At 48.7% G+C, this 26375-nt stretch overlaps 1 protein-coding gene across 3 annotated transcripts in view; it reads left to right on the top strand.

The window, feature by feature from the left end:
• The first annotated feature begins 217 nt into the window (after positions 1-217).
• SYT17 (synaptotagmin 17) overlaps positions 218-26375 on the top strand; it is a 33016-nt gene continuing 6858 nt past the window's right edge. Inside the window, exons 1-7 of one of the 3 annotated variants that reach the window (XM_058849610.1) lie at positions 218-315; positions 3398-3415; positions 4721-4869; positions 9939-10087; positions 10702-11321; positions 20082-20202; positions 20871-21026. In XM_058849610.1, the coding sequence (XP_058705593.1) occupies positions 301-315; positions 3398-3415; positions 4721-4869; positions 9939-10087; positions 10702-11321; positions 20082-20202; positions 20871-21026 (1228 nt within the window). In that variant the 5' untranslated portion in view covers positions 218-300. Of the gene's footprint in view, positions 316-3392; positions 3416-4720; positions 4870-9938; positions 10088-10701; positions 11322-20081; positions 20203-20870; positions 21027-26375 lie in introns of all 3 variants that reach the window. The other 2 variants (XM_058849611.1, XM_058849612.1) reach the window with 2 other exon arrangements.

Genomic DNA, 26375 nt, shown 5'->3' with positions numbered 1-26375 from the left:
TGTTCGCCCGCGCTGCGGCGGACCTGTTGCGGGCCCGCGGAGGCTCCGCGGGCAGGGCCGGGCCGGGGGGAGCTGCCCGCCCGCTCGGAGCGCCGGCCCCGCGCCCGCCGGCCGCTCCATCGCCCCGGGGGCGGCGGGGCCCCGCGCTGCCGGTGCCTGCGCGGCCGCGGAGCCGGCGCTGCCCGGGGGCCGCCCCCGTCCCCCGCCCGGGGCGGTGCCGCTGTCGCTGCGGCGCGGGTGGGGCCGCGCTGCGGGAGGGGCCGTGCGCGCCCGCGGAGCCCCGCGGAGCCCCGCGGAGCCATGGCGTACATCCAGGTGCGTGCGGAGCGCCGGGACCGGGGCTGCTCCCCGGGGGACGGGGGGGTGTCTGCGGGACGGGTGCGGTGCCGCGGCGGGGCCCCCCCCGTGCTCCGCGCCCGGTGCGGGTGCGCAACTTCGGGTTAACTTCTGGGGAGGAGTTGCCGAAGGCGACAGCAACCCCCGGAGAGTGGCCAGGCGGGGCCGGGGCAGGAACGGGGCCGGCAGCTGTTGCTGGCGAGACACCGGGGCAGGAGAGGATCCCCGCGGGGCTGGCGAGCATCCCTCGGGCCTCTCTTTGCTGGGGGAGCGGGATGGCCCCGGGGACGTGGAAGCCCGTCCCGATCCCGCAGAAGGAGTTCTAGGAGGGAGGAAGATGCTGAACCCCGCGGGCAGACTGAGATGCGATGGGCCCCCCCGCCTGGGCACGGTCCGGCGGGTGGGGGGCCCTGGCGCCCTGGGCTGCGCCGTGATGGATGAGCTCTGCCAGCATTGTGGGGCTGAATTTTTGTCGGGCTGCTTCAGACCCCGAGCCGCCAGCTTCCCAGCCATTGCCCCGAGCGCAGTTCGCGATGAACCCGAGCGGGAGGGCATCTCCAGCCGGAGCAGACCCCGCTACCGGCGCCACCCGTGCCCCCCGTCCCGCGGGGCCGTGTCCCCCCTCCGCCCGCCCCGCCGTGTCCCCGCGGTCCCCTCCCGCTCGGGACCGAGCCGCGGCCGCGCCCGGCGGGTGCGAGCAGCGATGCTGAGCGAGCTGCCCCGGAGTCGCGCTGGAACAGCCGCGGGTGGACCCCGCCCGAGGTGTCCTGCGGGGCTCGGGGGTCCCGGCGCCCCCCGGCTCGGCGGGTCTGCAGCAGCACGGCCGTCGGGGCCCGCGGGTACAAGATGGGGGTACCCGGGTGTGGAGCGGGACGCCAGCAACGCCCCGTTATCCCCACACCGGCTCAGTCGTGGTGGGATGTGGGGAGTGTGTGTCTGTCCAGGCTGCGGTGTCCACTGCCGATGGAGCTTGTGAGCCCTTCCTGGGGTGACTGTGGGGGCAAAACGCGGTCTGTGAGCAGTGAGGACCCCACCCTGCTGCAGCATCCCTAGGGGTACTGCCACGGTGGTTTGTTGACACTGGTCTGATGGCCTGGCGGGGATTGGCGGCTCTGCTAACTTGGAGCAGGGGCCCTGCAGCAGGTTGTGGAGATGGAGCCCTGTCCCCAGCCTCGCCCTTGATGAGGGTTCACTCGTGGCTGGAGACTCCCATCTGGTTTGTTCTCTGCTCGGCCCATTGGGATGACGAGGCAGAGCTTGATGGTGCCCCCCGGACCCGGGAGGCTGAGCCCTTCTCCAGGGGGTGCTGAGCACACGGCAGCTGCTGTGCTCCTGGGGATCCCCGGCGCCAGCCCGCTGCTGCAGCCCTCCCTGAACCCCTGCCCTTCCCCAGCCCTGCCCCTCGTGCCTGGTGCCAGCGAGGTGGGTGAACAGGTGGTCGTGTTTGCTTTCCTTTCATGGGCCCCTGCATTTCATCCCTACAGGTGCTGTTGCCTTGTTTACCTCTTCAGCACTGTAATACTCAGTTCTTCTCCCTGCCCTCCCATTTGTGGGTGGTCACAGGCTCGCTCTGTGGGTACCGTGGGGTGGCTGTGTGTGCCCTCGGGGCTGGTGGCACACGGGGGTGGCTGCTGGTGGCCGGGAGGGCTGCTGGATGTGAGCCTGCAGTGTGTCCCTGTGGGCCGCCTGGAAAAGCCCTCTCTTTGCATGACATGTGCCTCGGCGTTCGATCGTGTGGCACCGATCCAGCCGCTTTGTTTCAGAGCAATTCAAATATCCTCCTTGCAGCTCTGCTAAACCACTTGAGCTTTGGCTGCAACTTTGCATTAATAAGGAATGACAGAGCCCGTTTAACCATTTAGCATTTTCTTAAACAGTTGGCCCATGGGTGTCTGTAATCACTGTCCTGTCTCATTGCACCACAGCTCTCCTAGGCTTTTAGCTGCTCCTAACAAGTGGTGGCTTTCTTGATGAGCACTGGCTTCCAAGAACTTTAAAAGGAAGGCTTGCACCAACACGTGGTCCATGAGAGAGTTCTTGGAACTAAAGTCAACTTCTGCATCCCAGCTTCTTCAGAAAAGGCTGCTTGTGGTCATGAGTGTAAAGCTAGGAGCCATCTTCTACGTTTGGAGGAGTAGGATGGAGTTTTTTGTGGTTTTATTTTGTATTGCTTTGTTCTGTGGTTATGTGTTGGTTTGGTGATTTGTTTTAGGGATTCCCCATATACAAAGACAGCCAGGACAAACAGGAAACTTAGACATTATCGAGGGAATGCAATAGGTAAGACACTTCAGGAGGTATCAGAAATGCTAGTGAGTCTCCAAAGGAAATGGGTCCATTATATATGTATATATGATGTTCCAAGGGTGGCTTTGTGAATAAAACACTGGTTTGTGATGCCTTCTTCCTTTGCTGTAGATTTTCTCTGTGGCCTGGGGGAGGTGGTTGCATTGTAGATTTTGAATGGGAGCATAGGACTCAAGCCTTTAACTTGTATCTTTTGTGTTCTTCAAGTTACATAGGAGGATGAGGCTGAAGGTGCCCAGAGATGTGTATGTAATGGAGAGTATCCAGTCTCTACCTCTTCCTAGAAATGTTGCTTTAATGAGTTGGCATTGGAACTGCATTGATATGGGCTGAATGTGGAGACAAGCCTTTTTCCCACTGAAAAATTTGGATGTGGTTTGCTGTCAGCAGCAAGTAGTTGCTGCAGTTAGAGGCAGGTCACTAAAGAAAACAAAATAAGTGGTTGCATGCCCATTAGCAAGGAGCAATGAGCAGGATTTTCATGCTTCAGAAAGCGTTTGGGAGTTTTGGCTGTGGGAAAGGAAGAGCAGGAGGAGCTCTGGTAGGGATGGGTTGGAAATGGCAGAAGCTGATGTGTGGTCAGATCTCTCCTTCCTCTAACATCTACAAGGTACTGTCTTGCCAGAAATTCAAACTCATCCCAGGCTGGGGCATGTCATGGCAGAAAATGTAAAGTTGTTTGAGCATTGCTGACTTGTTTTTGTCTTTTTCATTTTGTTCCCCTTTGCTTCATCCTGGATGTCTAAAAGGACAGTTGGAACCAATAAATGAGGTGAGTTAATCTGATGATTCACTCCCCGCTCTGTCTCCTTGCTCCATCCTGAGGGGATTGTCTCGTGTTTTCTGACTCTTTACTGATGTCCTAGATATAAGTAATGCACTGCATTTTGGGCTGGTAATTTTTTGGTTTGCAGTGCCCAGATTTTGTTTATGGAAAAAATGTGTGTTTTACTGTAGCAAAAAGCCATGTTCCTATGAAGTCTTCTCTGCAGATCAGGTTCCTGTGAGGAAACCCCTCCTCATGGTCCACACTCATGAACACTGCAAATGTCTCGAGTATTTTGGGGAGATAACTATGGAAAATCTCTCACACACTTCATTTCTTCAGTTTCTCAGGAGCATTTCAAGGTCACACTTGTAAAGTGGTTTGGCCCTGGGTGCAGGTGCTGTGCCCTTGCAGCTGCACATCTCCCACCGTGCCCAGAGCAGTGCCCGTGGGCTGCTTAATGAGCCCTGTCATGAATGGCAGGAGTTGGGGCTGGTGTGGGTGGGAAATGAGCTGAGGTTTGGCTCTCTGCTCCTCTCAAGGCAGAGCTTTGAGGTGGGGGAAGGCTGTGGGGATGGCCTGGAAATGGGGCCACAGAGTGCTGCCACTCCGGTGGGGAGCTGACACTGCGCTGCTACAAGTGGTGCTGCCAGTGCCACCACGGAAACCCAGGGCATGAAAGACTTTTCTGGGTCAACTATTCTCTAAAAAATATCATTGAAGGTTCTTCATTAAATTAATCATGGTAGCAGAGCAGAAGCACAAGGATAGTGTGCTCTGGCTAATCAATTTTAGTGGTGAGTTTGTTGGGCTGTAATGCTTCATGTGTATGGATTGTACAAATATTCCTGGTACATCTACAGGGGTGAAGTGTGTTCACATTGCTGTGTTAATTAAGTAGATCCTCGCTGGATTAAATTGAAGCTTTCACTTACCTTCTGTTTTTAATTCCTTCTGTTGTATGTTTGCTGATCTATTAGATTGTTGATGTGTGTGGAGGAATATGCATGTTTCCACTCCAGCATGTTGCTGTGCCATAGTGCTTTGTAAATCATCTTTTTGCCAACCTACATAATAATATATTGCTACTAGAGGGGGAAATACCTGCAGAGAATGCTTATTTTCCTTCCTTGTTATGGCATCAGTGGGGTTGGGCTGGTAACTGCATAGCACTTGTCTGTTGGTATGGATGAAATAAATATAGTTCTTAATGTTCTGTTGCAGAAACACAAACACAAATACAGCTGAGTGTTTTTTCTCAATAGCTATTGATGGGTTGTAATCTTGTACTTTGGTTTGCAATGGCTTCAGGGTCTGCTTGCTCGAATCTCTGATCTCTTGCTGTGCCGGTGGACTTGCAGAAATTGTTGTCAGAAGTGTTTTGACTGTAGCTGTTGTCAAACAAATGAAGATGAAGTTGAAATCCTGGGACCTTTTCCTGCTCAAACTCCAGCCTGGCTGTAAGTTTCAATGCATGATTTCCCAGCTTTAACCAAGGAGTAGGACTGCTCAGCTGTGATGAGAGTGTTGATATGAATGGGGCATTCAGAGGATGCCACTTAGAGAGCAGGAACCTCCTGAGGGTGGGGCTGCAGGCTACTCTTGGCATGGTGGAAAGGGGCAGCTCTGTTAACTCAAATGGCAAGGTTAATCTTTGTAAAAACCTTTTCTGATGGGTAAGACAGAGGTTATTTTGTAAGCTGGAATAACAAGCTGATAACTTGTTCAGCTGTGCCCCCCTTCTCTAAAGATGCCTTTCATCTGCAGTCCTGTTTCCTCTTCAAATGGACCAACCCTTTGGAGCACTTCAACTTGGCTGAAATGCTGATGAGGTTGTTTTGAAATACTTTCTTATCCTAGCGTGAAGGTGGTTATCATATAGGCAGATGAAAGGCATAACTCCTACGTCCTCTGAAGGGGAAATTCATCTAAAGTTTCATTTAGCAAGACTTGATCTCCTGCGTCACCATAGTACTCTTCAGAATTTCTTCTCAAATCATTAAAGAACCACAGCACCAGGTCTTATCTGGAGCTCTGATTAGAATGTTTGCAAATCTACTACAAAGGAAGTCAGTGAAGTCTTCCCTCTTTCACTCCCTCTCAGTCAGGAATCTGCAGCACAGAGGTGACCCCGTGGAGGCAATAGTGAACCAAGAGGGGAGCAGAGCTCTCTGGTGTTTTAGTGGCTGCCTTGTCAGCTGGGCTGTCTTTGTGGAGCAGAGCATTTGATGGACACAGCATCAGCGTGTCCAGAGCTTGTGGCACAGGAGAGGCCTGTTCAGTGCATCATGTGATGCTCAGACTTTGGTACCTGGGCACTGAGGCGCTCAGGTAATTTATCTACTCCTGTGTTTATGTGCTGTTACTCTGTGTCAGCTCTGGAAGGTTCCTGGCTTGGTGCTGCATGAAATAAATGTTGTCATGTTTAAATCGCAGTCTTGTCCACGTACTCCTTTGAATTCAGGCAGAACAGGATGGTAATTAATACTGAAGCAATAAAAATAGAGTCTTCAAGATGTGTTAGAGTGGTTTTTAAATGTGGAGCAGCATGTTTAAGAGTCTGATATATGCTCAGAAACAGATTCACCTGCAATTAATGGGGAATGGAAACAAAATCAATGCTAAATAGGAAAGCATCACGCACAGGAGAGCACAGTGATGAGGTTGCAATATTGGACATGGAAAGATTGGTGCAGGAGCAATTACATCTTGGGAACAAGTAGCTGGGCTTGTGGTGAGAGGCAGATTCAGAGCTTATCTGGTGTGCTGAGCAGCGGAAGGGACATCCTGTGTGTTTTGGGGTGTGTAGTGATTGTACCAGGGTAGCTTTTGTCTCTTGGATTCTTCTGCCTGCCTGAAGGGGTGATGTGAGCACTGAAGCCCTGTGTCTATTATCTCAAATCTCAGATGTATGGTGGCTTTGCAGGTGAGTTGGACTTTGCCATGGGCAGAGAGCATGGAGACCTTTGGACTCATAAAATGCTCTCTCCAGCCTGTATTGTTTCCCCCTGGTCCTGCTCCATCTGAAAGCCTCTACAATAACTTCTTGGAATGGCCATAAGCAGAGGACAACACTCTCTGGTAAAAAAACAACCCAGGTCTTCAACCCTGTTGCACTTTATGCTTCACCTACAGATGCTCAGAATGGTCCCTGTGACCCCAGCCCAGGCCATTTATCCATCTCTCCATCCAGCTCCGGGTGGTTTGGTGCAGTTAGGGTCTCCCTGTTCTGCTCTAGTGCTGAGAGAAGGTGAGTTCCCAGAGGTAAAGCCTGAGAGGGGCAGCAGCCACCAAAGAGAGGACACAGGAGAGAAGAAGCTTTGCTTTGCCAGGAGACCTGGGCACTGCCATGCCTTAGGGTCACTGAAGTCACCATCCCCTGTGACACAGAACCTGTGATCTCTGAGGATGTCTGTTGACACACATTGATGTGTAAGTTGGAGATGAGGCTTTGATTGTCTGAAAATGCTCTGGGCTCCTCTTGAGCTGGCATGGACCCAGAGTGGTGCCAGGCAATGTGATAATGCTTTGTGCTTCCAGGGTGATTTTGCTGGAAAATGGTGAGGGAGCACAGAAATTATTTAAGTGAGGAGGACAGAGAGAACAGAGGAGATAGGGAGAAGCAGAGGACCCAAGGGGATGTGATTGGATCAATCCCAAGGGGACCCCCCTCCTTGAGAGAAGAGGGGGAGAAAATGAGGCTGTAGAGGAACAAGGGTCTGGAAGATGAAGGTGAAAAAAAATTAAAAGTCAGGAGCCAGATTTGGTATATTTTGTTTGCTGACGAGTAGGAAACCCAAGCTTTTTGTGTGCATGTTTAAGGTGGAAATGATCTCATGTTCACTCAGAATTCAGAACCAAAGAATTCTGTTTTCACTGTGTTGATCATATATTTTTATATCTCTATATGTATTTTTGGTTGTAGGGAATGATTTCTGGAGTAGATGCATGAGCAGAGTAAGAGTTTGGACTTGTTCTTAGAATAAGGTTTTTAATGTTTTTAAGTGTTCAGGGATCTGTGTATGCCAGTTGGGCCCTTCAGTATTTTTTATTTTTTTTCTCTTTATTTTTGAAGAAGGGGCTTTTGTATTTAGTGGAAACCCCTACAATGAAAACCAGGTTTGGCATCATCTTATTTTGAATTTAGATGCATGCAATGAATTTGGGGACAAATCAATTTATCGTATTCCCTGCTTGCAGCCTGAAAGTGTTTTAAAAATAGATGTACATTTTCAGCTGAGATCTTTCCATCTTGCCTATTCTTCATGGGCCTGAGACACTGGTGTAGTGTAGAATGCAATTTGTGCCTTCCTCACCTTCCTACCCACTCCCCAGGGGAAACTGTTTTTATGGTCCTCATTGGTGAATTAGCAAACACCTAAATGCCTGTGGTTAATGACCCATCCTTTATATTTTGGCCCTAGGTTTTCCCTTTGGCAGCTCTGAGGCACCTCATTGTCCTGGAAATTCAGGAGTGGATGATAAAGCTGCAAGTTTAAGCCCTTCCTCTTGGGAGAATATGAATTTTTCTCACTTTCTGAATTTTTTGCAGTCTCAGACCTTCCTGCAGCGAGCCCAGTTGCATTGACCTGAGTGCACATAACTGTGCACATTATTAACATAATAACTTCTTGTTATTTCATGAGGAGCACTTGCATCCTGGTCCTTGCAGAAATGGCCTGGGAATGAGGGTGGATGTTTGAGCTGCTTGTTATGGAATATTCTACACAAACCCCAAAGATAAACAGTGCACACTGTGAGACTGAATTGAAATCAGGACACGACTCCTCTTTCCAAAGGTTTGGATTAAACAGAAACAGAGCTGCTTTAACCAGAGCCAAAGTTTATTTGAGGAAAAATTATTGTGGCTCAGTAGCAATTTCCTTACTAAAGGTCATCTGTATGTTATTAACTCACTATTACGTTTACCCATTGTAGAACATCCTTAATGCCTCTCTTCCTGATTCCCTTTTCACCCTGCCTTGTTGTGTGCATTTGCTTCTCAAACACAGGCATATCCAAATGCCACCTGTGATGGTTGTGTGGACCTGCATTTAGGCATGAAAAAGCTATTTGTGTTCCAAGTACTGATTATATATCAAACTGTATGGTTTGGACTGCCTTTAATGGGCTGCAGAGCTGTGCAAATATTGTACGCCCCTTTTAGCAGAGGGTTTGGTTTCGATTATTAACAGGTCGTTTTTTTTTTTAGTATGGATGAGTTGTGTGAGTCTGACTTGGTGAAATTTGCATGGATCCTGCTGTGAACTTTGTGGGCTTGGATAAGAATTTCCAACTGGTTTGGGGGGTTTGTTTGTTTTTTTAATGCTTCTTTGACTTTTCTGCAAGTTCACTGCTTTTTGCAGAATATATCACTTGCTCTGCTCCAGTCATTGGTTACTAATGAAAATGATTCAATATATTTCATTTATACCCAGCTGAGTTGTGCACATAGAAAGGCTGGCTTGGAAGCAGAATTCACACAGAATTCCCCTTTGCTTTGCTCATTTTGTGCTGATGCTTTCCTTGTGATCTGCTGTTATTTTCTGTCTGGTGGCCTGGCTGTTTTGCAGGATGCTCCACACGTCATGTACCCATTGTGTGATTCCATTTCCATCGGCAGCACTCCCCTCTGAGCACACAGCTGCAGGCTTTACCTCCTGCAGTTGTTACTGTCTGCTCCTGCCCTTCTTTCACTCAGAGCTGGGAGATCCTCACTTCTTTCAGGAGCCACTGCAGTGGTCATATCTTGGGGTTTTTAACCAGAATGCTGTTTTGTATAAAAACATTTAAACAAACTGAAAGGGGAGTTACATGTGGACTTGTCTATGATGGCCAGCCTTCTGTGGAGGCTTCTCAAAGATGCTACAAAACTTGCTTTGTCATTTAGATCCTGCCAACTTCCCTGCTCCCACCAAGATCCCTGGGCAGTAAAATTATTGTCTGCTGAGAATCACATCTGGCTTAGAGAAGTGGATAAAAAGCAGCCAAATATTTTAAAAGGCATGCCAATAAATAGCAAATAATGAATTGTGTCTGTAAGATCAAGTTTTGAAGTTTTACTGGCAAACCCACAATATTTTACCAGGACGTGTGTGGTAGGTTTGGGATATCTGAGCATGGTGATTTTCTGTTCGTTCCTAGTGAAGTTTGTGCTTCCAAACTGTAGCTATGAATTACAGCAGGAAGCTACTGTTTGAGGTTTGTGGTTTGTGGGGTTTTGGTTTGATTTTTTCCTTAGAGAGAAGTATAATATTTCTGATCAACATCTGAGTTATATGTGCCTTAGTGGCCTGTGTCATGCTCTAATACTGATAAAACTCTGTTTGAAAGACAGGCAGAAAGGTGAAGAATCTATTTTTTCTCAAGTCAGTTGCTCAGCCTTTTGCTTGCCAGATAGATCAGGAGATATCCCACAGCATGGAGGGACGAGCACCCAAGATTAGCCCCAGAATGCCAGAACACGATGTTTTTCTGTATATACTCCTTGTACTGGGTTGAATCATCCAAAGGTCTCTCATTATAACAGGATAAGCAGCCAAAATGAGGACAAAGATGGAGACTCTGATAATACAATCAGCGAGCTGCCTCCCACTCTTCAGGATGTTTCCCCTGACAGAAGGCGGTCGTCGTCAGATACATCACGGTCCACTTACAGCCTCACGCGGCGGATTTCAAGTAAGGTCGTCCTTCCAACATTAATGCAATTCTTGTGGGGGAGAAAATCAAACTCTAGTGCTTGCTCTTTCATCTTTTAGACAGGGAACCAAGTCAAGTTGAAGTCAGATTGATTAAAATCCCATCCTACTTTGCAGAGGCACAGTGGAAGGGGCCAGCCCTGTTTTTCTTGCTGAAGCAGGAGCCCGGTGTTTGCAGGTGCAGAGGGGCAGGGAGGGAGCAGTGCAGGCTGGCTCGTGTTCCAGTGTGGCACCAGTGCAGGCTGGCTCGTGCTCCAGTGTGGCACCAGTGCAGGCTGGCTTGTGTTCCAGTGTGGCACCAGTGCAGGCTGGCTCGTGCTCCAGTGTGGCACCAGCGCAGGCTGGCTCGTGTTCCAGCGTGGCACCAGTGCAGGCTGGCTCGTGCTCCAGTGTGGCACCAGTGCAGGCTGGCTCATGTTCCAGCGTGGCACAGGGGGCTGTTCATTGCTGGCAGTGCAAGGGGAAAGCCCCACTGTGGAGCCTGTGCTGGCATTGCACAGGCACAGAAAAGCTGTACCCAAAGAAGCTGATGTGTGCCTGTAATTGCTTCACTGGACTCTCTAACCAGCACGTTGCTGTGTTTCTCTTGTTCAGGTCTGGAGTCGAGGAGGCCGAGTTCTCCGCTAATTGACATCAAACCCATCGAGTTTGGAATAATAGGAGCTAAGAAAGAAATAGTTCAGCCAACTATCCTGCGAAAAACCTACACCCCAGATGACTATTTTAGAAAATTTGAACCAAGGCTGTACTCTCTTGACTCAAATAGCGATGACATGGACTCCTTGACAGATGAGGAGATCTTGTCCAAGTACCAGCTGGGCATGCTGCATTTTAGCACACAGTACGATCTGTTGCACAATTATCTAATAGTGCGAGTCATTGAGGCTAAAGATCTGCCCCCTCCAATTTCTTACGATGGTGCAAGGCAAGACATGGCTCACTCCAACCCCTACGTGAAGATCTGCCTTCTTCCTGATCAGAAGAACTCCAAGCAGACCGGAGTGAAACGCAAAACGCAGAACCCAGTGTTTGAGGAGAGGTACACATTTGAAATCCCCTTTTTAGAAGCCCAGAGAAGAACTCTGCTTTTAACTGTAGTGGATTTTGACAAATTCTCACGCCATTGTGTTATTGGCAAGGTGTCAATGCCCTTGAGTGATGTAGACCTTGTGAAAGGTGGACACTGGTGGAAAGCCCTTGTGCCTAGTTCTCAGGTAACAGAATTTATCTGATTATTGCCACAGTTTTTCTTGCTGTTTTGGGGGGTTTTGTGCGTGTGTGGTTCCTTTGCCTGTTGGCAAGTAGTGCTGTTTCTAATTAGTAATTGTCATTTTGTTAACACAGCATCTGCTGGGTTGGGATTTTGTGGGCCTGTGACTGGTTTTATAACTAACAGTGTGAGGTAGAGGAGCTGTCTTCTGTAGTCATGAGCAAAGATCCTATGTCAGCTTAAACAAGAACAACCCAAGACTGTTCTGGAAGTCTGCACCTTTGGGAAGGTGTTTCTTGTCACTGCAGTGACCTGCATCCATTCTCAGGAATGCTGTGGCACTCTCCCAGCCAGGTCATTCCCATGCTCTGAGGACATGAGGGGAACTGCTGGTGCCAGTTCAGTAATGATTTAGTTCAATAAGATATCTAGAAGATGGAATTTACCCAGATCTGTGACATAATACATAAGCAACAATCTGCACAGAAGTAGTAGATTTATTTTCATCAGATCCCTGAAGGAACTAAATTTGCCACAAATACTTGTCTGATGCAGATGGGATGTTGCCTGCATTTGGGGCATTTCAGCCATCCAGTGGGATAGGAAGAGGAAATACAGAGGGTCTGTGTGCTTTCACCTCTGTTCTCAGGAAAGGGCCAGCTCCTTGCCAGCCAGGTCTTTAAAGGGCTATTCAGTGGAAAGATCTGAGCTTTACATCCAGGAATGGTGGTTACCTACCAAATTTGTCACTAGTGGTATCACCCATGTAGCTAGAGGCACGGAACCCCGTGAAAAACCGAGGGAAGAACATAGTGTGAGCAGCATCTCAAATGTTTGTACTAAGTACAGGAATATCACACGAGGTTGTCTCTCCCAGTTCCTTTCCAGCTCACAAATTGCAATTTCCAAGGAGTCTTAGTTGAATTAAACTCTGTTGGATAGTTCATGTTTGATTTTTAGATGTTCACAAAAGGGTCCCATAGCCAAAGACACTAGATGAAATGAGCAGTAAATCATTTGTCTCAGGGCTGTTTTACATTGTGGGTTCAGGAGTCGGATTTGGAGTGGAAACTTCTGCTCAGACACTTGTGGAAGGGAAATACCCCAAGCAGTGTTTGGAGGTGAAGCTGGCTGGGACTCTGTCTCTCCTTTGCCCCTCTGTGTGTGCAGAGGGCTGGGAGCATTTTCTTCTCTTGCTCAGACCTGCTGCACTGTGTAAAGGGGAGGAAGATCAGGGCTCCAGGTAACTGCAGGAGAGCCAGCTGCATTTCCTGTGGCAGGAGTGTTGTGGGACTAGCTTGAACAATGTTCAGGCAAAAAGGGAGGTTTTGGAAGTTGTGCACAAGTCAGAATCATGGGGTCCCTGAGTGTGTGTTTATGTAGGGCATGTCTTTGCATCCCATCATCCTCCCGTGGCTCACACCATGCAGTTTTGCTTCTCCCCCTGCTCCCTACTTTTGCATGATAAACACTTCTCTGTGTTTTGCATCTTTATGAGTAACATGGATTCATTCCACAGCTAATACAGACCTTGATTAGAAAAGATCATCTCTGCCTTCATGTGCCAAACTTGGAGCCAGCTCTTCCTTTCCCCCTCTCCAAAGTTTCATTGAAAGCTGCTGCTGTTTTCAGCAGTGCTGTCTGCTTCACCAGCATTCAAGATAAATTATTTATGCAGAAGTTGGCATTTCTGATATTTATAAAAGGAAGGAGAAAGACAAAACTCCATTTGAATGCACAGGCTTAAAAGCCTTTTGCATTTATCCCCCTGCTATCATATGGAAAAACTTAGGCAAAAATTCCTCCACACTTTGCTCAGTAAAGTGGTCCTTTCATACCTTTTTTCTGTTTTTACCTCAGCTGGCAGACTGCAACTGTAAAGGGATCAATAGTGCTTGGACAGAACATCCAGGGGTGATGTTTGGCATCATCTTCCCATATTTTCTAAATGATAAAATTTTTAAAGTTCATTGAGTAAGGCATGTTTCATCCTAGTGGTGATTAAATTCACTGATCAAAGGGTTAAGAGAAATCCTGGAAGAAGTAAAACAATAAAGCTCGTTGCTTTGAAAAAATACATTTTAATGTCTTTCAATAACAGTGATGTTTGTGCTAGAAATTTCTGAGGGTTTTTTTAATACTAGTTGGAACCTTCTGCCTGTGGAATGATAGATTTGACATGTTGACAAGTTTTTTTATACTTCTCACTTTTTTGCTTGATTAGCTGAGGGACAGACAGCCTTTATCAGTTTCTTGTTGGATTGAACCTGAGCTTGCTGGAGTGTGCTTTGTGCTGAGAGATGGTGATAGACAGGGACAAAAAAAAAATATCTACGTGCAGTTGCATTTTATTTTGCAGAAGGTGTCCTTGGATCCTGGAGAGTGCCACAAACTGCTGGGGTGCAGTTCTGATTGTTAGTCCAGGAAAATTTGCTTGTGTAGGTTGGCTGCCCTGGGCTGGGGCAGGGAGCAGCAGCTGGCAGCACCCCCACAGCCACAGGAGAAAAGGCTGAGGCAGGTGCTTGGAAAAGCAGTAACAGGAGGGAGAGAAACACAGACAGTCATAGACATGATATGTGAAGATGAAAGACACAAAATACGTGAACTTTTTTTTTAGCTGGAATTTATAGACAGAAACATCGTGAGATGGGGAGAGATGGAGGAAAGTAAATCCAGATGGCAGGAGCTGTGGAGAAGTTTTCTCTCCATACTGGTGGGAGTGGGAGGGCGGCAGGCATTGTGAAAGAGCAGAGAAAGTGGCCAAATAACATGAGCTAAGATGAGCATCTGTTTTGCACTTGCTGTCTCCACCTGGAAGCCATTGACACAGTGTGCTGATAAAGTCAGGTGCCGAGTCCTTGTCCCACCATCACGTAGAGTTCCCTCATCCCAGAGCTGGAACACTGCCTTAGTGCAGGGCTGTGCCAGCACCTGGGAGCTGCAAAAGGTGGGGAAGGCCAGGAATCCTCTGGTGTGTGCAGAGTCAGCAGGGACAGCAAGCCTGTCCCAGGTGAGGCACGCTCCAGCTTCTACAGCCAGCAGCTCTGTTGGCTCCACTGGGAGCTGGAGCAAGATCAGCCCCTTAGGCCTGTGGGTGGGATGTGCAGCTCCTCATTGCTGGGGGATGTGTTCAGCAGCAGCTCGTGGCTGCTGTGAGCCAACAAGCAGAGCACTTGTGTGAGGAGGTGTCTGTGCAGCGCCGTCCTGCTCACTGGCAGCAGTGCCTGGCCACAGAGCCCCAGCCCAGCTGGGCAGTGGGCTGTGCTCTCAGCCTCAGGAGCCAGAGCTACCAACAACTCGGTGCCAAGCCTCAGGCAGAGGGCTCTACCTGCACACAAGCACTTTCTGAGCTTGGATCACGCGTTCAGCATTCAGGGGGATGGAGCCCAAGGCAGAGGCACGGGGGAGCTGCTGCCCAATGCATCATCTGAGGCAGCAGCTGGGCAGAAGGACTGACTCCTTGTGGAGAATGTCAGTGCAGGTATCGCCAAATTCTTTATCCTTGGTGGTTCTGGGAGGCTTTCTCTTGCAGGGTAATTAATGCCTTTCTAACACTCAGTAGCTGCTCATGGAAAGGCTCTTGAGTCCAGTCCCCATAGGAACACTGTGCACTCCTTAAATATCCCCTGAAATGTGTGTGGCTTTGCTTAATTACCATGAATGAAGTTGGCAGGCCTCGCTGTAGCTGGGCTCAGATTCACATATTTCACCACTAAAACTAATTCTGAAGCACATGTTCAGGACCCCAAGTTTTATTGACATATGATTCATTTCTCTTTTGGCAGATTTGAGTGGGCAGGAATAAATGTTTTAGACCAGCAGTAATGAGAGCTTAGAGATCATTCTGCAAAAGAAAAAAAAAAATTCCTAGTTGTGGTGGGAAAATAGCATGAAATTCCTTCTTCCCTCAAATTAAGCCGTTTTTATAGTAGAGGGAGTGTGTATTGGACTTGCTTTTTTAACTTCATACTATGAGTGCACTAGAATGACCTGTCAGTTCTGATGTTCAAGATGGTACGAGGTGGTTGTGTGGGGCCACGTGTGCTCATCAGGTGGATGTTAAAATCACCCTGGAAGTTGACCTGTGGCCAGTGGAGGAGATGCCCTGGGCAAAGCCTGGCAGAGGGCAGGATACCCCCACCCTGCAGGTCACTGGAGTTAGAACTGTGATGGGATGCTGTGATGGATGTTTGTCCATCACGATAACAACGTTTTTAGCTCTTAATCTTTGGTTTGTTTTCATATTTTGGCTTGTGCTGTTCTATCTTCTTCAGTTTCACTCTGTATGTTTGTTTTTCCTCAGTTCCATTTCAGAGGTTTCTTCCCCCCTTTCCTTTTTGAGTCTTTAAAGCTGCAGCACTGAAAAGCTTTTCTTCTTGGCTGTTCTTTCTTTATCCTTATCTGTCTTCTTGGTCACCTCATCCTTTGCCCTCAGCACTGTTCACTTCTTGCCCTTCCTGCAGAGGACTGGGATGCTGGGGGTGTATTTTGTGGAGGAGGATCCCAGAGGAGAGGCTGTTTGGCTCCAGGAGCAGGACCTCTCCATAGGATATCTTCTTCCCAAAGCTTTTTGCAAAACAGAGGCTTTGTCATGGCCTTTCAAACTAATGCAAAGACAATTTGACTTTAGAAGGGATTCTGTGACTCTCTTCATCTTACATCCAGTTGGTGTCAGTTATGTAGGAAATACTGCTCCTATTCATTGGTAAGTATATTTTTTTCTCAGGTTCTGGTCCTTAATAGCTCAGCCTTCCCAAAACAATGACTGTGTCACAGGGTGCTGTAGAAAACAGAGCAAACTGTTCTAAACTATCAGTTTTCTGATGTGCCTGGAGGTACCAACACAGATAACCTTGAGGAGGAAAATCAATCTGAAACTTCATTAGGAGCAATGCATAGATGTCAGTGCTGATGTAATGTGCTCTGGTTCCTGTTGGGAAGGGTTTCAGCTGCAGAATTTTGCTGGTGTTGTAACAATGCACAAGGAACAGTCTGGGGGGCTGTGAGGAAGGAATTACCTGGTCCAAACTAGATGTGCGAATGTCATTAATTAAAAGCTCATCTTCCTTCGGAGGAACCTCTTTGTGTTTCAGAGATGACAGAAAAGAACAGAAAAAAATTCTGGTTCAAAATTTCTGGGTTCAGCCCAGGCAGTAACTGGAGAAGGTTCTGGATCACAGGCGAGCCCAAGGCAAATCCAACCTGGCAGTGTGATATAGCCAGCAGTGAAATGTTAATCAGAGCTTCAGGAGTCTCAGACATCCCAGACTTGGTGTCACTCCGGCATCTCATCAAACAGGAAATTGCTTTTCCAGGGTCATCTGGGATCTCGGCAGAATCAGCTCGTCATCAGCATAATAATGGCAGCTGAAATGATGCCTTAGCACGGGTGCTGGGGGCACCTCTGCACGCTGCTGCTGTGATCAGAACATTGAAGGCAAAGCCAACAGCACTGTCGTTTCCTGATGGAAAGACCTAGGAAATGTGAAATTCAGTCCCTTCCTTGCCCTGAGCGGTGAGCGGTGTGCCAGTGACACCTCTTGTGCACGAACTCCATCCCCTGTTCTCAGCTCCCACACCAGCCCGAGCTCTGGGGATGCCCCAGGGGGAGACAGAAGAGAGGTTCTGTTCCCCCACAGGATGCTCTGGGCACGGGCTGGGCTCGGGCTCGCTGCCTCTGGCAGCACAGAGCTGTTTCCGAGCTGTGCCTGAGCAAAACTCACCTCAGCAAAGGGAGCCATGGCATGGGTTTGTGAGGACCCGAAACCTCCTGCCTTGTGCCCCCCTCTGCTCGGGGCAGCCCGGGAGCCCTGGGCTCCTGTGGGGACTGCGGCAGGGGACCGGCACAGCAGAGGGCTGCTGAGCCTGGGGACACTGATCCATTGTCCTGTGTGCTCCACATCCCCAGAGGCACCGGGATACCCTGTGAATGTTCCCCAGATCCTCGTGGCTGAGCTAGAAGTAATGCATTTATAACATCAGAGACAGTCGGCTGCTGGCATTCAGTGCCTTGGAAAGGCTGAGTCACCGGTCCGGGGAGGTGAGCTGGCCGGGAATGTGGGCTTCCTTCTGAAAACACCTCCTCCTCCTCCTCCTCCTCCTCCTCCTCCTCCTGCTGCTGCTGCTGCTCTGCCTGCGGAGGGGCTGCTCTTCCCTGCTGATTCTGTGTTCCCTCCCTCAAAATGATTAACACAAATCTGGGCACTCTTGAAAAGCATGAACTGGCATGAAGGCTGAGATTTGTGAGATTTGGCTTGATCTGGGACTGATTAAAGCTACTCGTAGTCTGCATGTCATCGATGGATCACTCTTCTAGAATATAGCATTTTGTATCTCTTCTTACTCAAGTTTAAGCCTGGATAGCCAAAAAGGTTTTTCTAGAGGCTCCAAAATCTCTGTTAGGCTAGGTCCTACAGTAAATTGGGTCCTGTCTTTACCTGTGGAAGGCTGGGTTGGGCAGCAGCGTGATGGCTACACGGAGTGGCTCCTTCCATAATCCCTGCAGGGACAATGGGACGTGGTTCTCCTGCCAGTGCCTCAGGAGTGTTACAGATCCAGCCTGACAATGTCACTGTACAGCATTGGGCTTTTTTTTCTCCCTTTTTTTGGTAAATGGATCATGAATACAAATGAATTGGAATCACGGAGATTTGCCTTCCCTTGCTGAGCTCCATGGCTCCTCTCTGGCCCAGAGAAACATCTTATTTCCTGCAGTTCTTGGATAAGGTCAACAGGTTCCATCAATGGACAACTCCACAAGTAATTATCCCAAATCTTAATGCAGATTTTCATCACTCTAAGCCTGAGGTGACTGGAAAGGTCCTACATCACTGCCCCATGCCAGCCACCTGGCTGTGCCAGAGGTTTGGTATTTGCAGCTGGAGATGTTTGTCTCTCCCCAGCAGGTAATAAAATCACTGATCAGTTTCCTTATTTACACTGTCCAAATGCACCTGAATTTCTAGGAGTTTAAGCCTGAATGGAACCAGGAGTGAATGCAAATGGAAGTAGAACTGTGTCTGTTAAAAATGTTGTTTATATGTTATAAAAAACAAGCTGGGGTGGAGGGCTGCCTTGTGTGGCTCCTGTTGAGGGCGGTGGTGGTGTGGGCACTTTGATGCTTCCATCCTGTCCTGATAATAGGATTAAACATCACTGGCTGTTCTTGATGATAAACGTGTCTGCAGGCTGTTCCAGCCACAGACCTGAGAGGAGCATTTTTGGGCAAAATCGAATGAAAGATGGTAGTTTAAATCAATTAGATGGTGTTTATTCCACATTGGATGTGAGACTGAGATCCTTACCTTGTGCAACCACAGGGCACCACGGTGTGTGGTGTACGGCTTGGCCTTGCCAGAGTTGTGAGTATTGTGTGCATATTGGGTCAGGCTTGTATTGGGGAGTGGCTTTCTGATGGAAAGAACTTAAAACATCATATATTGAAGAGCCCTGTGATGTGGGAGCTGGCACAGGGTGATGGAAGAGAGGTGCCTTCTGGGTGAAATACTGTAGCAACAAAAGAAAATGCATGTGGTAGATGTGAGTGTGGGTGCTGTGGAGTCACTGTACTGCCCCACAGGATGCTGTGACAGAAGGATTTTGAGTTAAGAAATCAGATGCTTTTCCTGGTTGGGTTTCCCAGCAGCACCAGCCTCAGTTTCCCCGAGCCACTGATGTCTTTGGCAGGGACTGTGCCTCGTGTGCTGGCCCATCTGCTGATGAACCTGGTTCTTTGGGTCAGTTCAGGCTGTGACTATTCTGAGAGCCTTTTACTTTACTGTCTACCCACAGTCTCTGGTTTCTGTAATCTAATATTTTGGGCAGCAGTAAAGATATTTAAGCCTTTTGTTATGATATATGCAATACCACTGCAGCTCCTTTTCCTCTTGGGAAGGGCTCTGACCCCTGATCTAGGTTGGTTTTGGACTATTTGACTATTTGGAATGAAGCCCTAGCTCTGCACTCTGTGGACCTGACACTAGGCAGATGGATCAATTCCCTGCCTGGGCTGGCTGGGGTGTTTTCAGTCTCCAGAGTTGTTTCAGTGTATGTGTTTTGCATCTAACAGTAAGATCCTCTCAGAGCCAGGCCAAGGCAAGGGGGGAGAGGTTATTTTAAACCCTCACATCTGAGGAGCAGTGATGTGAGCTCTCCAGCTCTTTAATTACTAGTTTTAAGCATCATTAAGTGAAAGGAGAAGATATGATGGCTGAACAGCTGTACTGATGTGGAGCTGTGGCCATGGTGCAGGCTGGTGAGCAGCACGGGCACAGTCAGGCTGTGCCATGGTCTCTGGGAGATGCCAAGGGAAGGTCTCCTCTGAGCTGTGTGACCCAGGGATGCATTAACCACTGCATGGCTGAGCTTCCCAAATGGCTGGTGTGGTCCATGGGGGCTGGGGAGAAAAGAGAATGTCTTCTCCAATGGGCCTGTGTTCTGCACATTGGTAAGATCAGAGCTACCTGGAACCATTAAAAATGGAGCAGGTAGAAGCTACTGACCTTGTACCCCTGCCTCCTTCTAGGCCCTCTTTGCATGGCTGCTGGTGAAGGATTGGTGATTAGAGAAGGATCTTCATTTGGGGATAGTTTCTTTCTTGTTTCTGCTTAGCACGAGCTACCACCAGATGGTTCTTGGTTGCAGTTCAGAGCGTGACTAAAATTCATTTTTCAGGCACTTAGACAAATGGGATTTATTTAATTTCTCTCCCTTCCCTTCCCCTCTGAGCTCTGTTCTAAATCTCCACATTCTCTTTTCCCTGCAGAATGAAGTGGAGCTGGGAGAGCTGCTGTTGTCACTGAACTACCTACCAAGTGCAGGAAGGCTGAATGTGGACATCATTAGAGCAAAACAGCTTCTTCAGACAGACATGAGCCAAGGTTCAGGTAAAGGGCAGTGCATTTCTCACATTACTCATGCACAGATTATGTGTGCCTTTAAAGCAGATCAGTGAGGCTGCAATTTGTGGGGGACCCAGGGGGATTTGATGCTCAGCTCCTGTTAATACAAAGCTCTGGATGTCCTTTTGTCTGTGTAGACAACAATATTGGGAGTGTTTGGAGCGCTTACCCTGAGATACAATGGAGGGTTTGCCAAATTTAAGGTAAAGATCTCTGGGCCAGGCTGAGGTGAGGAAGCAGGAGCTGTGACCCCCCTGTGCTGTGTTGTGTAAGGCAGCCTGTGGACATCGCTCCCTGCTGGCTCTGGGCACTCTGGCTGGGAGCTGCTTCCTGCCTCTGTCCTCAGGTGGTTCTCCCATGTTCCTGCCCCAGCCTCTGCTGCTGCCAGAATAGTGGCATTTTCCAAAAAGAACAGTATGCTTGGTCTCTGTCAAGGCTGACATTAACTGTGGTTTTGGCAGGGACTGTTTTTAGTCCAGCTGCCTGACTTTTGTCCCCACTGGAAATCTGGCAGCAGTGTGGGGGTACAGGTCCCAGCCATTCCAAAGGCCATTTCCAGCACAGTCCATCCCTGTGGTGCCCAGCCCTCATGAACAGGGGTGCTGGCTCATGATCCTCCTAACACAGGGCCTGTGCTTTGTCCTTTTTGCCAGATCCCTTTGTGAAAATTCAGCTTGTTCACGGATTAAAATTAACAAAAACCAAGAAGACCTCCTGCATGCGGGGCACAATAGATCCTTTCTACAACGAGTCCTTCAGCTTCAAGGTTCCACAGGAAGAGCTGGAGAATGCCAGCTTGGTGTTCACAGGTAATTGTGGTGGTGGTACCGGCTTGGCACAGTCGTGGCTGGCTCTGAGGTGAGCACAGCAGCAGCTGTGGGGGTGCAGGACACTGCTTGTCCCACCCTACACGGGGTGTCCATCACTGGGGTCTCCTGGTGAGTTTAATTAGCACAGGCTGTCCCCAGCAGAGGCTGTCCCCAGCACTGCCACCCAACCATTGGACCTGGCTGGGAGTCAGTCCTGTGCTTAACTGGTCCCATTTGAAATGCTTCTGTGCAGAGGAAGAGGAGGAGCATTGATTTCCCTTCTCAGTGGCACCCAGCCTGGGCATAAAGTCAAACCTGAGAAGAATGAGAGAACAGGAGTGAAGAATCACAGAGCCTAAGCACTGGCAAAATAACCCCTGGTATTGAGGTGGTTTGCTGGTGAGAGGATGCACCTAAAGGCGTCCACATTGACCTCAGCTGCTCTGTAAGCAGGGCTTGCTCGTGCCTTGGTTTCTGAAGGACTGGGACCCAGTGGCAAACCCTGTGTGGCACAGCTGAGATGGACCCAGGTACAGACCACAGAGCCTGGGGGCCACGAGCAGGCTCAGAGCTGAGCTCACCTGAGAGCTTTGTCAGCACTGGAGATGCTCGGCTGGGATGGGAATTTTTATTTTTAAGCAGTTTCTGAATCTCCTATATTTGCCCTCAAGGCATGAAGACAGGCAGTAGAGGCTTGTGCAGTGAGCAGGAGTGGCAGAGCACAGGGATGGTCCTGGCTGGGCTGCAGTCCTAGGCCAGGGACCTGCTGGGGCTGATGGCATTCTCTGCCTTTTCCCACTGTAAAAGTCCTGAGCGGGGCTGCAGGGACCCCTGTGAAGGAGGGGAGGGGTCCCTCCCTTGCCATGACCTCACCCACCCTCTGGAGCTGTGGAGCTCAGGCACCACCAGGAGCAGGATCAGAGGGGCTGGGTGGTGGGGCCCACACTCTCTTAACACATCAGGCTCTCATGCTTCACCAACACTTTTTTTGACAACTTTCCATCCGTTACCCATCATTTCTTTTGATGAAAAGAGTCTGCTTCTGAAAGGATGTATTTTGAAGTATTTTTAAATTTTACTTTTTACATGCAAGATACAGGTGTCAAAGCTGGTTCAAGGAGGCTTATTCCATCCCATTAGTTTGTTTTCAAACATGTTATAACAAAAAGTGATGCTGATTAGCAATTTAAATTTTGCCCTTCATGCTCAGAAATTTCCTCAGCAAAACACCTATAATTAATCACTGCTTTGCATGCATGCCACCCTGACTGTACCTTGCATGTGCAGTGATGAATTTGTTCTTGGAAGCTTCCATCGGCTGGTCTTGTGACAGGTGTGAATCACTTGATTCTGTTTTCCCATTTTCCTGCTGGAAGCAGAAAAGGCAGAGTAGCAGCTCTCTGCAGTTGGGAGGGTGAGGGGAACACTCTGCTCCTCACCACAGTGAATGAAGTTAGGATTAATGAGTGGATCTCTGAGTATTTTTTTTTTCTGTGCAAAGGGGTGTATTCCCAAATGAGCCAGTGGGAAGCTGGCTGATTCATCACCCTATGTCACGCAGTCGGATTTCAGCGCCGAGCCTCGTAAGTGAGGCTTCATTCTCTAAGTGACATATTGCTTGCTTTGGATGTTACAATAAATAATCCCTGGGCAGAAATGTCCCCAGCAGCTCTGGAGCTGGGAAGGAACGTGCAGAGCCTTGGGAGGAGCGGTGGGGCCGGGTTCCCCTGGCTGCCCTTGGGCTGGAGGGTGAGGGGCAGCGTGGGCACGGCGCTGCCTGGGCTCCCTGCTGGTGCCTCTGCTGTGAGAGGTGGGCTTGGTGGAGCCAGCAGAGAGCTGGAGCCAGGGGTGCTGGTGATGTTATTGTGTGTACAGCCTTCTGCTGGATCAGTGCCTGCACTGTCTGCCACAGGGACCTCTGGAGCAGGGAATGTGACGGTGGTGAAGATGCTGAGGCACATTCAGTGTTCATCCAAGTGACAGATTGACTCCTGCTGTTGGTGGAGGTGTGTCCCCAACAGGGAATGCAGCACCAGTTAATTCCTGTGGGGATCTGCAGAAATGAGTTTCTGAAGTTCTGGGAAGGGGGTTGTGCTGTTCCCCACAAAGCTCCCTCTTGGCACCTTACAGTATTATGCAGCTTAGGGACTCGTGAAGGGCTTTGGGATCTTCTGTTAAAAGATAACCAAGAACAAATGTTTGGCAGTTTGGGTATCTTGCTGTGAGGAGCTCTGTCTTGCATCTCTGCATAGCAGGGGTGTAGTTTTGTTTTGTTGGTTTTTTAACTTAGGTGCTTTGGGGTTCTTTTTTGCTGCATTGGTGGTTCTTTCTGTTGTGTGGGGTTTTTTTGGATTTTTTTTTTTTGTTTCTTTTCTCTTTTAATCCACATCTCTAGTCCATTAGGTCAGTTAATTAAATTTGCTGTTGAGTCAAAGTCCAATTGAGAAGCAAAATAATCCTGCTTGAAGGGTGGGTGATGATGCTTTGAATGGAGAGAGAGAGAGCTGTAAAAGCAGTCATGGGAGCCAGAAGTGAGTATGTCTTCAATAATTTAAAGGAACCTTTATTGTGGCTTCGTATTTTGGACCCAGTCTGCAGCTGTCTTTACATTGGCTTGGCTTCACTGGAAAGCCCTGGAACTCTGCCAGTTCCCATCAGCTGGGGCTCCTGGCTCCTGGTGGGGCTGGTACCACACTGCAGAGTAAGGCACTACCCAGACAAAGTAAGATTAATTTTGTTTTCCCCCCTGTGTGTTTCATTCCTGTGCATCTTGACTCAAGCTGTCTGTGTTCAGTGCGCTCTGGTATGGATTTCTCACTGTTCTGCTGTGATTTAGCAAGGCTTGTGTGTGCAAACAGTGAAGACATACAGTAAAGCACCATCCCTGCTTTCCTGGTGGTGCTCTGGAGAGCTGAACTCCAGACCAAACTCAGGGCTGAAGCACAGCTGGGTTTGGAGAGAGGCCCTGGGTGCCTCCAAGATGATGTGCACAGGAAGAGCTCTGCTTTAGCCAGGGTTGGAGGAGAGGGTGATCAGGCTGGTTCTTTGATATTTCTTCCTCCTGAGGCATATAAAGATTCAGTACTGCAAATTATTGGCATTTACAGACCAAAATGCTTCTCCTTCCACACAGGTGCAGGACACCTTGTACCAGCTGTCTTCCTGCCTTCCCCTCTGTTCCTTCCTCAGGTGCTTGCTGGAGCTGTCACTGACCCACATGTCCCAGTTCAGTGCCCAAAATGAGGTGGGGTGAGCTCTGGTGGAAATGTCCTCTCCAGGAAAAAGCATCCAGGGTCAGGATTGCTGCTGCAAGTATTCTGTTAACAGCTTCTCCCCAAAAGAGGCTGAAACCAGGAAAGGCACTGATACTCATAACAAGTTTATTGTCCTGACAAAAAAAAAAAAAATATGAGTGAGGCAACAGCTGGTGGAGAGAATGTTTGATTTTCATTTGCTTCATCAAACATGTTGTCTAGGTAATGAGCAGACATATACATATTGTAACAGAAATGCACTCTTCTGGGTGGTTCTTTTTTCCATTTTCTGGGTTTTTTTTGGCAACCTGACACATATCCCCCATGTGCCATCTTCTGCTTGAGTGCAGGCAAATCATGGACTCTCCTCCCACAGAGAAATGGGGCAGGCTCTGAAAGGCTGGGTGTTCTCCTAACACATACACCTATGAACAAAGGTGTTAGTTACTCTGTCTGATGGCAAGGGGAAGGTGGAGTTTGGCCCCAACATCAGCGCTGGCAGCTGCTGCCCAAGGTCATTTCCATGAAGAAAAAAGAGTATTTGAGATGGAACTGCAGCCCCTGTGCCAGGGAGGGCTGGATGATGGGCACCCAGAGACCCTGTGCTCTACCCAGTGAGGGATTTCGGGCTGTCCTCTAAATCTCAGCCTGTCAGAAAGCTTGGGCTGTGCAGCAGGAGGGCAGACAACACCTGAAACCTGAGCACTGCAGTATTTTGTTAATGATTATAATGTTGTTAATAACAATCGTCAGTAATGCTGTTTGCACTGCAGTAAAGCCCAGATGGCCCAATAAAAACCAGCAGCACTCCAGGGCAGGCTGTGTCTCAGTGACTCCTTAGCATCCTTTCATCACTTACAGTGATGAAGACAACCTTCATCACTCACAGTTAGGGGATATTTGTCTCCCCGAGGTCCTTGTGGTGACTGTGTGTCTTTCTCCATTTAAGTCAGCACTGGGACATGTTTTCATGGCAGGATCTTTTGTGACACAAGCAGAGTCCACAAAGAGAGAAATCATCTTCATGCTCTGGGCACTCTGTGCAATTGTAGAGGTAAAATGGCTTTGCCTTCTGACCTGGCTGAAGGTGTACATGAGCTGGGGCAGCACAGGGGCTGATGGTGTCGGATGGAGGGCAGTGCTGGGGCTCACCCCACTGCCCCATTCCTGTGTGGAAGGTGGGTCAGGGTGTGCTTGCTGGAGAGATGGACCTCGATACGTGAGTGACCTGCACTGCTGAGACCTTCACAGTCAGTCCTGGTGAGGCTGCAGCTCATGGGCACTCTGTCTTCTGCCAGGATTTGGTGATACTCCTCACTTTCCAATGTGTTTTAAAAATTGGCAGTGTCACTGCTTTCTGTAAAGATTTAGAACCAATTTTTCCTTTTTTTATTTTTTTTTTGAGTTTTTGTTTCATTTATGGTTTTTGTTTGTTTGTTGGGGTTTTTCTGAGGTTTTTTTTTCCTGAGAGAATGCTGAGACTTTGCAGAGCTGTACCTGTGGTCCAAAGGCTACAGCAGAGGGGCTCTGGCAATGCCATCAGCCACCTCCATGCACCAAGTGCTGTAAAAATGTGTCTCCAGACCCCTGGACAATGCTTTATTCCAGGGCTCTAATTAACTCCCAGTTAATAGGCAGTACTTGATTAAAATAACAGATTGCTGTTCAATAGCAATATACCTGGTTCCTCTGTTGGCTCATTTTCCCTTGGCCTTTAGGAAAATATGGGGGCCATTTAATGAAGTATTTTTAAAGGGAAAAAAAGTAATTGTGGTGTAGTTCTGGGTATTGGGTTGCTTTCACTGAAATGTTTTCTTTTTGGAGCAATGCTGCCTGTTTCAACAGGACACAGAGATAGAGAGGCTTTTTAGTGGTATTTTTTTAATTAACAGACTGATTTCCAAATGTCCCAATTAGCTGAGCAGGCTGAAGGCTGATAAAATTTTTGTCCCGAGGCATTTCCATAAATATGTCTGAATTTTGATTTCCTTGGCTTTGTGGAAGCATGACCTTGAGATACCAGCATCACCTCTAGCTGCTTTTTGCAGGGATGGAAACCACCACGTGTCTGGAGTCATCACATATCTACATTTTT

The sequence above is a fragment of the Poecile atricapillus genome, chromosome 14, assembly GCF_030490865.1.
Source record: "Poecile atricapillus isolate bPoeAtr1 chromosome 14, bPoeAtr1.hap1, whole genome shotgun sequence".
NCBI lineage: Eukaryota > Metazoa > Chordata > Aves > Passeriformes > Paridae > Poecile > Poecile atricapillus.
Note: the sequence above shows the minus strand (reverse complement) of the source record. Positions and strands in the feature narration are given on the sequence as shown.